We start from the raw sequence: 14,223 nt of genomic DNA, 5'->3' as shown, positions 1-14,223 counted from the left end.
ATAAATGACGTCAAATTCGCCCTTAGCATATACATCCCTAACAAAATGATACTTAACATCAATATGTTTTGTACGAGCATGAAATTCTGGGTTCTTTATCAACTTAAGTGCGCTTTGATTATCGATACATAACAATGGATTTTTTACATTTTCTAAACCTACTTCACTGATGATGCGCTTTAACCAAATTACCATAGCCGCACTCACGTATTCGGATTCAGTCGTTGATTGCGCGATACATTGTTGTTTTTTACTGAACCACGTTACAGCCGCACCCCCGAACTTACAAATTACTCCCGAAGTTGACTTTCGCGTATTTACGTCACTCGCGAAATCCGCATCACAGTAGACCTTAAGATGTTCCTTGAAAATTTCCTCCTCAAGATCTCCATACAAGAAAGCTGTCTTGATGTCGAACTGTCGTAGATGAAGCTTCTCCATAGCAGCAAAACTTAACACAACACGAATAGTCTCAAAACGAGCCACGGGACTGAAAGTTTCATTAAAGTCTATCCCGGTTTTCTGCGCACAACCTTTTACGACAAGACGCGCCTTAAACCGCTCAATTTCACCATTGTCTTTATACTTGATACGAAAAAACCAACGATTTCCAATTACCTTTTTGTCAGGAGGTCTTTCAACTAACAACCACGTGTCATTTTGTTGCAGGGAGCTCATTTCTTCTTGCATAGCACGTAACCATTCAGTCGAATGTTCTGATGAAACCGCCTTCTCGAAGCTTTCTGGCCCACTCTGAGCAACCCACGCTACAGGAATACCGTAATAATCTGGAGCATTGATTTTATCCCTGGGACGTAACTGACGTGTTGTAGTTTCTGAAGACACCTCTTCCAAAACTTCTTTTGGCTCTTGCAGCATTTCTGGTATCTGATCTTCATCGTGATTTTCTTCTGATGTATTCTCAAATTGAGTTGATTTTAAAACTATTTTCTCCTCCTTAAAAATCACATCATGACTTAATACCACATCATGTTTTTCCGAAACCCAAATACGATACCCATCAAGATGTTCAAGATATCCGACAAATATGCCTTTCAATGCCTTTTTGTCCAGTTTTCTACGTTTTTGTACAGGTATGTGGACAAAACAATCCGTACCAAAAACTTTTAGGTTACCAATTCTGGGTTTCTCAGCAAACCATAATTCATATGGGCTTTGATCTTTGATTTTGGTTGGTCCTGTTCTATTCAAAACAAATACAGCAGTATTTACAGCTTCGGCCCAAAGAAACTGCGGCAAATGTGGCTTTGCATGTAACATAGAACGTGCTGCTTCCATTAAGGTACGATTTTCTCGTTCGGCACTTCCATTTTGCTCCAGGCAGTAAGGAGTTGTTATTGTATGTTTAATACCTCGTTTGTTCAGGAAATCTTCAACCTCCTTATTCACATATTCGCCCCCACCATCTGTACGCATTTCAATGATGTCTCTACCAAAGCGTGTTTTAATTTCCGCGCAAAAAAGTTCAATTTTGTCTTTGACCTCCGATTTTTCACGAAGAAAATAAACAGTCCGATAATTACTGTAATCGTCTTTGAAAAGTACATAATATCTTTTCTTACCTGGACTTTCCACTTGGATCGGTCCGCACACGTCCGAATGAATAATTGCACGCGGTTGTGATGCAATATTCTCACGTGTACCGAACTTGAGTCTGTGATGTTTACCGAACGCGCACTCATCACACAACTCATTGTTTAACTTAAGTTCAACTCCGCGATTTTTCATAACCATCTGCACGTGTCGTTTATTTTGATGACATAACCGTTCATGCCAAAGTTGCAGTTGATCATCCACTGACGCGGCAGAAGCATTATCCGGCGAAACCACTCGCATTAAAAGTTGATATAAGTTACCCGCTTCGATCCCGACAGCCACCAATTTTTTACCTCTACGAAATGTACATTGAGTACCATTATGCGTCAGAGTGAAATCGATACCCTTTTTAGCGGCTACGCGAACCGAAAACAAATTTTTCGACATTTCCGGAGTATAGAGGACGTCACATAAAGTTCCTGGGCACCACTCACCGTTTACAAATGTCTCCATATCAATGTCACCACTTCCAAAAGCTTCCACGGCGGCACCATTACCTACATAAACCATAGTTGGTTTTGCAAATTCTTTAAAATTTACAAACCAGGTCCGTCGATTTGTCATATGCTGCGAAGCTCCAGAATCAATGAGCCAATGATTTTGTCCACTCCCGGTAGTATTCCCAACAAAGGCTTCTCTCTTTTTACTTGACGAGCCTTCACTTTTATTTGGACAGTCCTTTAATAGATGTTTTTTGGAGCCACACGAAAAACAACCCCGACAGTCTTTAAACGTGTGGTTGTTTTTGCGGCATAACGAACAACGCGTCACAGAATCAGCTGAAGATGACTTCCCGAAACGATTTTCCTTTCCAGCAAACTTTCCTGAAACTAACGCTACTTTAGACTCATGTTCAACATTTTCTTGACTGCCAAATCTTAGTTCTTCAGTTAGTAGTCTTGTTGTCAAATTTTCTAAAGTACGTTTGCTTTGTTCTGTGGAATCCCAAGCACTATGAAAGAAGTTGAATTTAGGTGGTAATGTGGAGAGTATTCTCGTTATCAACATAGATTCCGGTATCTTACCACCCAACTTATCCATCTTGTTTGCCAGCTGCTCAAGACTTGATATGTGATGCGCAATACCACCATCATGACTCCACTTAAATTCAAAAAATTGCTTTTGTACCAACGCAAGGCTCTCTTCGGATTTAAGATCGTAAACACTGTGCAGTTTTGACCACATTTCATGAGCCGTTGCACAATTCATAATTAACTGCAAATGTTTTGTTTCAATTGTTGTGACAATCAACTTACGGGCAAGTTTCTCTCTTTTGATCCATTTTTTAAGTATATTCTGGTAGTCCGTAAATCCTTCAGTTGGCCGTTGTTCTGTCCCTTCACAAATTTCTAACGAGTCGTCACTGTCCAATAGCGTTTGCATCACAAACCGCCACTGCGACCAGTTGTCAGCATCACGCAGTTTATCTATTTTCGGTTTGTCAATTTCCATTATGGCAAACTTGACCGGCGAACGATAGCCGAATGCACTTAGTTTTTACTCAGTCGCACCCGCACTTCACTTTTCCGTTACACCGAAAAAAAAAACCGAACAATTATTTACTTCCACTACACACCTGGGCCCATAACCTGTTGTAGAATTTTTGTGGATCAGGTGAAGTAAATAATAAACTCGTGAAAACTGAATACTTTAATTAAAACTCGTAACTCGAACGTTTACAAGTAAAGCAAATAACCGACTGACTCTAGTAAAAATACGATACACTTTTTAGACCTCTTTAAACAAGAACAGAGCGTCATTCTGATCGTTAGCAAAACATACACATAAACGAAAAACTAAACCAGTAGATATAAAAACGTTCAACAAATGTATCAATTACAAAAAACTCGTATGTCAGCCTAAAAATGCCGACACGCTAGTCAGTGATGCTTTTAAACACTTCAATATAGTATAGTCAGTTGATTGTTTTGAGGAAGCAAGGAAGTTGGTCTCCTTCGAACCACTTAAAGACAAAATGGTTTTCCATCTCCATTCAGCCATATTCCAGTGGGCTCGGTGATATGATTTTTCAAGTTTGACAACGCAAATTTTCTACGTAACTTAATCAAACTATGCCGATATTTAATCTATATGAATAGCAATTTTTGAAACTAAAATGGATCAGTTTTTATTTCCAAAAAATGGCGCAATACAATCCATTACCCAATTCACAGTGGAAAACATCTAATAAGAGCTTCCTTTTATTTGGTATTTCGCATTTCTTAGGTAAAATAACTTGCTCTGATTTGATCAGGTCCAGAAACTGAGTAATCAATTCGAGGTGCTTCAAGTCGAAGACGCCACTTGTCTTTGACGGAAGGGTACCAATATCAATCTCAAAGATAACATTTCTTTTAAATGTTGAAAATTTAGTAATCATTTGCAATAAATGGCATTTTTTTCCTCCTTTATTGTTTTTATGAATTATTTTTAAACGATATCATATGAATTCTACGAATGTGAAAATTACAACTATGGACATACTTACTGCGAGTAAGGTTTTGCAGTAAATCGGATCGTTACAACCAGAATAAATGGCATTATTTTCAATATTAGTTTAAAATAGTACAATAAATAATATATTAAAATGGCAGACGCCCTTAAATACTTAAAAAATCTACTTAATTTTTATACTTAACTTACCTAAAAGAATCCAACCCTACCATGGCCGGGCTTAACTATTACCCTTTGCTTATTCACTGGGTATAGTAGTCGCACGAGACGAAATTTCTGGTACCGCAAAATGTGTTATTAGATTTAAGCTAGCTCTTAGACTAAAAGTGAAAGTGTAATATCGAATTGATAGTAATGAGTAAATCTATAATTTAAAGTTAAGCATGATGTTTGGGAGATCATTCTATGGAAAGGTAAGAATGTCAGAGGATTTTATCGTCAACAGATAGAATGAAGTTTTGACTCCGCAAATTATTCAACAGTAAAAACACAAGAACTTTTTTTTATCGGATAAATTTCTTTTTGTAACGAAATAATTTTGCCAATCGGTAATTTTACGAGAAAAACTGATATCGAGTGATTTTGTCAAATGTCAGTTTTTCAAGCGAAATTCATGATGGAAAAATTTTGAGCTAAAAATTTATCCTTAGAATAGAAGCTTGAGTGTTTTTTGGCAAGATAAATTAACGACCGAATATATGAATGAACAACAACAATAATTTACTATATACATATACATATTAAATCACTTAAAGGAACAGTTACTAAATACACAATTGTTATAAATTGTTTGGTTAGGTGTGCTGATTTCAAAATTTTCTTCTCTGGTATTTACACATGTAGAATATTCATTTTGATTTCTCCCACTCGAGGCTCGTAGGGAACTAATAAGATGATGTTCAGGATCAATTTGGAGGTAGGGTTCAATAGAAGATGATGATGAGTGTCCCGTTATCTTTATAAGTTGTTTACTCTCCCCTGCTTTGGATAACTGGGAACTGTAGCACGGTTCGAATGATTGGTAATTTTATTATTTGTATTGTCCAATTTTAGTTGCAGAACATTTGATCCAAGTAGAAATCGTATTTATACCCAGTGGAACATTTTTGTATCAACCTTTGAATTTTTTGTTTTTCCAAAAGAGATTTGCAGTTGAGAAAAGTGGTTCAGATTTTATGTTTTCATTTCTTTTTTGTAAGAGTAATTTTAACAATGCAACGGGACAAATACCTCCAAATATCCATATCATTATTTGTTAACCATTTGATGTCTGCAAATTTTTTCGACCTTCCCTGTGTCGTCTTTGAAAATATTTTATTGTATTCAAATCTTATTGTTGAATATATATATATATATATATATTATATATTATATATATATATATATATATATATATATATATATATATATATATATAATTGAAATATTTTTCTTGAATCATCTTCTCAGTGGAATCCAAATTAATTTAACTGCATATTCTTCATATCTCCATTCCTCTTTTTCATATTATAGACCTCCTTTAATATTTTTCGTAATTTCGTACATGACAAAACTCCATAAATTGTCTCCATATAGACGCTTTTTTGTGGATTGCGGGATTGTTTTTCTATATTTTTTGTCATTTTTTGAGTCGAAATTTCTCCAAAACGACTCATGTTGTAATGTTTCAGTATCAATTATCAACAATACTTAAATAACTGACAGGGCAGACATTAAAGTGACGTAATGATGATGATCATACTAGATGTAGACGTTTAAGAGGAACAAGCGTTTTTAAGTGTGATAAAAAACGATGCATCTTTTTTATCGCCGATAAAATGACAAAACAGTCATATTTAAATGACGCATTTTATATAGGAGTTAATTTATCAGTGAACAGTTTTTAAAATTATAAATCTAAAGGGAACCTTACGAGACAGTTTAATTGGCTGCAAGCTTAATTATGAAAAAACATACAAACAGTAAGCGAGTGCAAGCAAGAGTTGAACTATATAGTTTCTGGTTCACGGATGATAGACAGTATAATGAATTTTATTATCCATAAAAGTCCTTGGATTTTTCTTACGATGTCATAGAGAAAACTCAAAAAATCTTGATGATCACAGCGATAAATTAAAATTATAATGGATTTTGAACAGAAATAGAATAATTCACGATTTTGTGAAGTGCAAAACAAGTGATATATTAATTTGTTAATGGCTGTTTATGGAAATTATTTGAATAAAATAATTCCGAGAAGAATAGGCACACCTGGTGGAAATTACAAACTTCACACTAATTAAGATACATTGAACACTTGGTTCGAATTTTCTTTTTCATAGAGAAGAATGCAATCTTGAGAAGGGAAAAATGAGTTCAACACTTTATAATATTTAATACTTTGGAATTATAGTTACAAATAAAACTAAACAGCAACTCAAACAATTTTGTATAGAATGATAGATGTTTTACTTGTGAGTACCAATCATCACATGGCACACGTTAAGATATAAGCTAGTTGTTCCCAAATGATAATCAATGTCTTCCAAGTTATTGTTGGTCCAATTTCATTAATTCAGGAAAATTTTAGTAGAAATATATACAAACGATCATTCATGAACTCCAAAAAGTCATATGAAAACAGAGAGACCATTGATAACAGCTTTGCCATTAGGTTCCTTAAAACGGTTACACTGACGTTCAACTAATCATGTATTTGGTTATGCATGTGAGACGACACACTGCCTTTTCTGAAAATGAAGTTCTCTGGTTCATATTCATCTTCAATAGATCTAGAGTTTCAAGATAATACCAGTATCAGTTGCTTCACCAAAAAAGAGAGACCCGTAAACTTTCCGCCGGGATATGGCATGAAAACATTGAATTTAAGAAAGTTTCGTAATACCAACCCAGATCCGACACTATTATTGCTGACATACTCATTAAGGTAAAAGGTAAATTCATCACAACACGACACAAAATGATATGATCTACAAGATTATCAATAAGGAGCAATAATACTTGTTGGGTGAAGGATAATCTATAGGCTATAACCACTGTAAACGAAATAAACTTTACAAAACGAGCATGTATCATCAAACTGGCGATACCATCTACGGAACGGATTATAACAGAACGTAGTACTGTAACCAAAGGTTCCGTCTTTTCAAACTGTAGAACACAAAGAGCGTTCTGTTCTCTAGTCATCTTTGCTGCTAGCGCTTTCAATCTTATAGCTTATGAATAGGGAATATGCACCTGGTATAAATTCGATTGATTATATATTTTTTCTCAGAAACGTTATAGTCGCAATATTATCATAAAATAATTATTTCAACATTTAATTTGTCTTTAATTGTATTAAATGATCATTAAAAAGTGCAAAATAAGCGAGCGAAATTCAAATTTGATAAACGCATTATCATTGGTCGTATTGGTTAAAACAGAATATCGGTTGTTTGGAAGGAATATCTTGTTTATTTTGTGTTCCTAAAGTGTTTTTATAATCTGATTATTATTGTGACATTGATAATCATCTACGAAGATGAAGGAAAGTGGTTTTGCGAAAGCACAATCAGATGCATTCATGATCACTGCAAGATTTTACATGGGCTGAGTGAAAGTTGCAAGGTAATTATTATTATGCATTATATATATCATAGTTTATGTATAAATATCTACAGTCAGCTTTAGTTATGTAATGTAAAGTTTAATGTAATAAATGTTAGGAAAAGTATTCTTACCTTAATCTACTTCTATATTTAACATAAGCTCGTATAATAAGAGTTCATTGAAATTTAAATATTCACTTATTTTTTGACAACCAACGATATTTAGCAGCTTCTGTAAATAAATTCTAAAGTTTATATATGTGAACAATTTTGACAACTTTATTCATAAATTTTGTTAACCATTACAACATTTTATAAAAATGTTCACGGTAAGTATAAATATAATATAAATAATTCTTCTTAACTATATTCTTAACGTATAAACCAAGATATTGGGTTAGTATTCAGGACCAAAGTCGAAAAATCCGTGTCCAGGGATTTAGGATATATCTAGATAAACTTTTCAGTTGCGCTTTATACTTTAAGATCTTTTCGCCACTTAACTTTTAAGGCGTGAAAAAAACCGAAAGTTTCAAGCGCCCTGGCAGCATAAATTCCTGATATAATCTGTCTCATGTCGTTTTTCATAGAATTATCTATAGAAAAATTATCGAGACAGAATAACTTTCAACTTATAAACATTTATATACTCCTATTATTATACTATTCAGAATGTGATAAACGTGATACGGTTTTTAATCTCACATAATCTATTGAAACCTATTGGCAAGTGTGATGTCACCGATTTTTAAAGAGACAAGAAGAGTCACTTTAGTTCCGATGACCATCTAGAGGTGAAGTTGTTACTAGTATTTTTAGATGTCAACGATGAAAACAGGCATTGGGATTTGTAAACAACCATATTTATGCCAATATGACTCGTGAAAAATTTAGTTATAAATTGGAAGTGTGTGATTAAATTTGCTTAATAAATCAGCTAGGGGATGTAGGTACAACGACGAATTAAAACAATTAGTATTGACCATATATTTTCTGGGGCCTAAGGCCCAGTTTTAATGAATTCATTTTTGGTTTGCTGGAATCTTGGGCAAAAATAATGAAAGAAAAAGAACGAAACTGTATTATTTGCTTGAATGAAATTAGAAGATCCCCAAGTAGCAATCTTTGCATCAATTACAATGGTACGAGATATTGCTAGCAGTTGGAAGCAATCTATAGCCTATTTTTTTTATCATTCAGTGCTCCCTCGGTAAAAATAAAATATGTATAATTTGAAATATAAATAAATCGTGTAAATTCTAGAGTTAAGGGTTAGGTCTCAGATCAAGACTCTAATTTTAGAAAATTGGTTTTGAAACTTCTGAAGTTAACATCAGGCAATACTTCTATTTGGGTAGAAAATATCAGACTTGTTCATATATAAATATATTTATATGATATAAGCGTTTTCGTAGTGGGATTGTGACAAAATTAAACACCACAAAGTACTAGCTCTAATATATTCCTTTTGGACCAAAATTATGGTTAAGGATAATATAATTATACTTTCACATATATTTGTATATTATGCTTGATCATAATTTCAGTCACAGGCGATGAATACATAAGTATTCGAAAACTCGGAATATATTAGAGTTTGTACACTTTGGAGTCTAATTATTTATTATAAATATATATTCGTTTTTTTTGGGGAACGTGGAAATTAAACACCAGAGTAGACTAATTTTAATATATTTTCCGAGTTTTCGAATACTTATGTACTCATCGTCTGGGAAATAATTAATTAGGATTTGTGGTGGCTTTAAATTGTATTAATTCTTGTAAAAACTTGAAATTCATGAGATTCTAAATTCAATATTCAAAATGAGTTGTGATAGAAATATTTCCGGTCGTTTTCTTGGACTTGTCTGTAATGATAAGTATGTAGCTGTTGTTCTTTAAATATCCTCCAAGTACTTGAAGAAGACGTATTTGTTTGTCTTGCCACATTCCTTTCGCTAACTGTTGGAATTTTTTCAACTAAATTTAAAATCATATTTTCTTCATTAATAATTTTTGGTTTTGCCTCTACCTTAACAACTTTAACGCATTTATCAGCACAAAGGAACAATTGCAATTTTTGGAGAAATAAGATGTTTGTTGAATGACTTAAAGGTAAATAAATCAATGGAGGTAAAATGTGTTATATAAAAATGTGCCATTGGTGCATCCACCAAATAAACAACTAAAAAAATTTCCCCTTTGGTATTTTAATACACACAAAGCTTTGAATCATCTCGGTAAGTGAACATGTATTTATTCCAATTTATTCGTATAGACACTGCTAACTGCGAACGCCGATTCATTTTGGCACACTTGTGTATAATTCCGACGAGAGTGATTTTTCGTCTTGTTATTCGGTATGTGTATGTATGATGTGTATATAAGCAATGTAATAACTAAAAATTCTGTCCGGAATGATGCATTTAGTTTAAAATTGTGTTTACAATAAGGAGAAGAGTGGATGCGTGGACACTGTGACTATCGCTAAAGATGCGATTAAATCATCGTTTCACAAAAATAAAGCTTTTGTTTAATTTTCCATATGTTTCACGGATTCTGTTGTTGCTAAAAGTCAAACAAAAGCAAGACTATCACAAAATTCGTGCCCAAACTGCCTAAAGAGCATCATACAGATGTAGATAATAGTTTTTTACTTTCTAAATATACCTCAATAATTCAAAACTAATCTTACTTTATGATACTTAAACGATTTATTAGATAGAAAATACAGATATAGTCTATATATTATGTTGCATAATCTCCCCGATCCAATTCTAGGATCTTCTCCAACTATCAACTCGGCAGAAAAATTCACATTAAACGAGTCTTGATCTTGAAAAGACTAACACACCGCCATTAAGAACTGAACTCATATTTCTGCAGATATTAAATTGGAGAACTATTAGCAACACTTCATTTACCAGTAAAGTCTATACACCAGTGCTATCAGCAGCTTTTCTCTATAAGAATAATCATAACTTTACTTTCGGAGACCTCATACGAGTATATTGGTATTACTAGTACTACACTTGCGGAGTTGCAGCAAAAGAAGCATCTACATGAAACACCTAAACGGAAAGAATTCAATAATGTGTCTATTTGAAAAATATCTTCAAACAAAAGATCAATTCATCAACGTAACTTTTTCTTTATTTCTACAATTGTGTCTCTACGTATAGAAATAATATTTAGTCAACAATTGGAATTGTTTCTTCTCAATATTTACCTAACAACCAAAAGTTTTTTCAGCAATAAAATTAATCTGCAGATTCATGTAAAATTTTAAAATATGACAGATACATGGCGGAAGTTCATACGATATTTTTTTTTAAACCCTTGTCCTTTAAACCACCCTTGTATATATCCCTAATGAACATTAATTGTGTTAAAAAGACATTAGAAACACTAAAATATTATTCTCATTATCCCAAAATTCTCTATTGTCCACATCAAATTCATTATACTTATATTTACTTCTAGAGTTGTTCGTTTGATTTATTGTTACTTATTGCATAAATATCAAAACTGGCCCAAATTACACCAAATCATCAAAAAAGTTTATATCTGTGTAAACACAATATTCATTTAAATTGATCTTATATCAATAAATTTCTTTCAAATTTGACTAAATAATTATTATTAAAATTTAACTAAAATATATTCACTCACATGCCGCTAAATCCTGTAACTGCTGAAATTCTTGAGGGGACAATTTATCCCATTGTAAAGTCATTTTCAGAGGACGGTTGATTTGAAATTAGCTTATGAAAGTTGTCACGCTCATCTGAAAAGAAATGTATTTTAAAAATAATACAGTAAAAATCACATTTTAAGAATAATATTGTTGATACAACCCATCCATCCCGCCTATATATTATTTTCAGTACAGTATATCACAACTAAATTGGAATTGTGGAGCCGCTGGTGATTAATACTGAAACAAAATTTAACCACTCCACCAACACCACAACTATAATACCTGACGCTCGTTTCGATAAATGAAGGTCTCTGAAGGCGATAGCTTGGTATCATGTCCTTCACAGTGACAGAAACGACCAACCTCATTGAGGTCATAAGTGAGTAGAAACTGTGGAGGTCTTTCAAAACGTGACTCAATCACATAATTTGTACATAGTATTTTCTTCTATCAATAAAAATCAATCATAACAATATAAGATCGATCTTCTTCAGAAGACCAACTACCTAATAATTTATTTATATTGACAATAGTAATCGTGAAAAAAGACAGCGATATAATTGATATAACGTGAATGACTGGACTGTACTAAAAGTTAAATTTGACGTAAGCTTTGTTTAGTGTGTAGTTTTTTGCGATTTTTTTTGTATTTATTGTTGAAATCAGTTCTTCTAAGAACTAATTTGACTTTTTATTTAGTTTTACATCGCGATGTATGGGTAAGTACGAACATAATAAATCATCAATTCGGGAAGATTACAATATTTATTTTTCTATTTATAAGTAGTAAATAGTGTTTATAATTTTGTAAAATTTGTAGAATTTCAAAATAGCGTCTAACAAGTGCCTGATTATACTCGTAATGGTATATTAACCAAAAGTTATTTCCAAAATATGGCTAAAAAACAGTATTGAGCACAGGAAACGGTAATGAAAGGGACTTGCATATGTGAAAAGAGACAACGGAAAAGTTTAGTGCAAATATTTAAGATAATTGTGTTAGAGACACCGAAAAAATAGTTGAAGACTGATTTACTCGAAATTTCTTGAATATAGATATAGTACCAGCAATAATAAATACTGCTGAGGGCATCTCAAATTCTAAAAAAGATTCTCTGCTGCAATTCCACAGTCTCTGTCAAATATTCTGCTATTAACGCTACACGAATATGAATCTAGTAACGCCCCTAATGTAAAACATTTAAAACAGCTAAATTTCTTTATTAATAACCATTCATATAAATAGGTTGAAACATATGCCTCTTTGATTCCAACTTACGTAAGTACTATTTGATCGGTTACAATTTCCAGTGCAACAAATCCATTTTTCCGCATCGGAACATCAGTAAAATTATTCGTAAGACACGACTACGTTTGTTACCTAGTGAAAACTAAAGGTTCTAAATTTTTTTATTTGTATACATGTATGCGTGCATACACATTAATTAAATAATCTAGTTATTTTTCATCAATGTAATGGATGTTTAATTTTACTTTTTAATATGCTTAATGGCAGTTGGTGTGTTAGTTGTTTTGTTTACTATCACCATATATGTCAATTTTAGAAGAATTATTCGTTTCTCATGATTAATTCATCATATCCAACATAAGCTGCAATTGTTTTTGTACAACCTAACCTAACCATTGTTCAGAAATTGACAATTTTGCACGTCCGTATCATGCCGGTGACGGATGTTGGTGAGGTTTGGTATGTAGTATGGGGTGGAGTTGGGGTCTCTAAATATAGAAAATCAAATTGTGGAAATAACCGGATGCAGATCTATACCATTATAATGAGCTTGACATACCTGTTTATACAATAATACGAATAAGTATAAGAATATTTAATTTCCAATCATGCAAAATCACTTAACACGTTCATAGCCAAATTGATAAAGGTGATTGACATTGCGTAACCTGTTGTTAATACTCAAAGAAATGAAATTTACGGCGACCAATGCGTGAATATTTCCATAGGCGACGTTGGTGCACGCAAAATGAAATAGATAAGTTTCAAGACTTCAAGACAAGAAACAATGTTTTAGGTTAGGTTGGATTAGGGTAGTTCTAAGTGTCGTTTCAATCTCTCTGAGATATTTCAAGCAATATTTTCTCAAACTTTTCGCTCTGATGCGATTTGTTCGTTTCAATACACTTGTTTGTTCAATTACAGCTGTAGATTTACTTTTTCATAACTCCACCACTTTTCATTTTCGCAATGAATAGTTGCATATTTTGAGTCCTAACTAGCCTTATACGGAAGTTTTACGTATTGATAGTATAATGACAGAAGGTAGTAATAATAGATTTGAACAAATATATATGTTACCGGCAATGTGTATAATTCAGGTATTGTATACAATCCCTAGGTAATGTATACAATCCCTGGGGCGTCCAGGCAATGTATGAAATATCATGAATATCATTGTCCATTTCATACTTTACCTAGGTATTGTATACAATTCCTAGGGATTGTATAGAATACCTGCTGGTTCACCGGTAATGTGTAAAATAAATAAATCTTAAGACTAAACTAATGTTAGGTAAGCCGGTTAATATCAATAAATCTTAACAGACTTACTTATCAAATAGCGGACAAATAAAACATGTTGTATTTACTTGAAATAAACTTTATTATCAACTTTAAACCCCCAAAATATAACAGGAAACTTAAAATTCTTCTTGTTTGTAACATAACATTACAAGTATCTTTTAACATAATATAAGTAATTTTGTAATTGAACTTCACAAACAAAATAATTCTCTTTATAACAAAAAGTAGGTCTAATAGGCATTCACAATTTTAAGTAAAAGTAGGTTTTATTTATTCTTACACGACAAACTATTATGGCACTTTGAAGA

General features: G+C 32.7%; 1 protein-coding gene across 2 annotated transcripts in view; it reads right to left on the bottom strand.

Annotated features, from left to right (window-relative positions):
- The window catches only part of LOC130442593 (diacylglycerol kinase 1), a 358,993-nt gene that overhangs the window by 276,377 nt on the left and 68,393 nt on the right, over positions 1–14,223 (bottom strand). Inside the window, exon 2 of one of the 2 annotated variants that reach the window (XM_056776853.1) lies at positions 11,334–11,448. In XM_056776853.1, the coding sequence (XP_056632831.1) occupies positions 11,334–11,397 (64 nt within the window). In that variant the 5' untranslated portion in view covers positions 11,398–11,448. Of the gene's footprint in view, positions 1–11,333; positions 11,449–14,223 lie in introns of those variants that run through there. The other variant, XM_056776857.1, reaches the window with a different exon arrangement.

The sequence above is a fragment of the Diorhabda sublineata genome, chromosome 4 (assembly GCF_026230105.1).
Source record: "Diorhabda sublineata isolate icDioSubl1.1 chromosome 4, icDioSubl1.1, whole genome shotgun sequence".
Lineage (NCBI taxonomy): Eukaryota > Metazoa > Arthropoda > Insecta > Coleoptera > Chrysomelidae > Diorhabda > Diorhabda sublineata.
The sequence above is the reverse complement of the archived record's forward strand: the minus strand, read 5'-3'. Positions and strand labels throughout refer to the sequence as shown.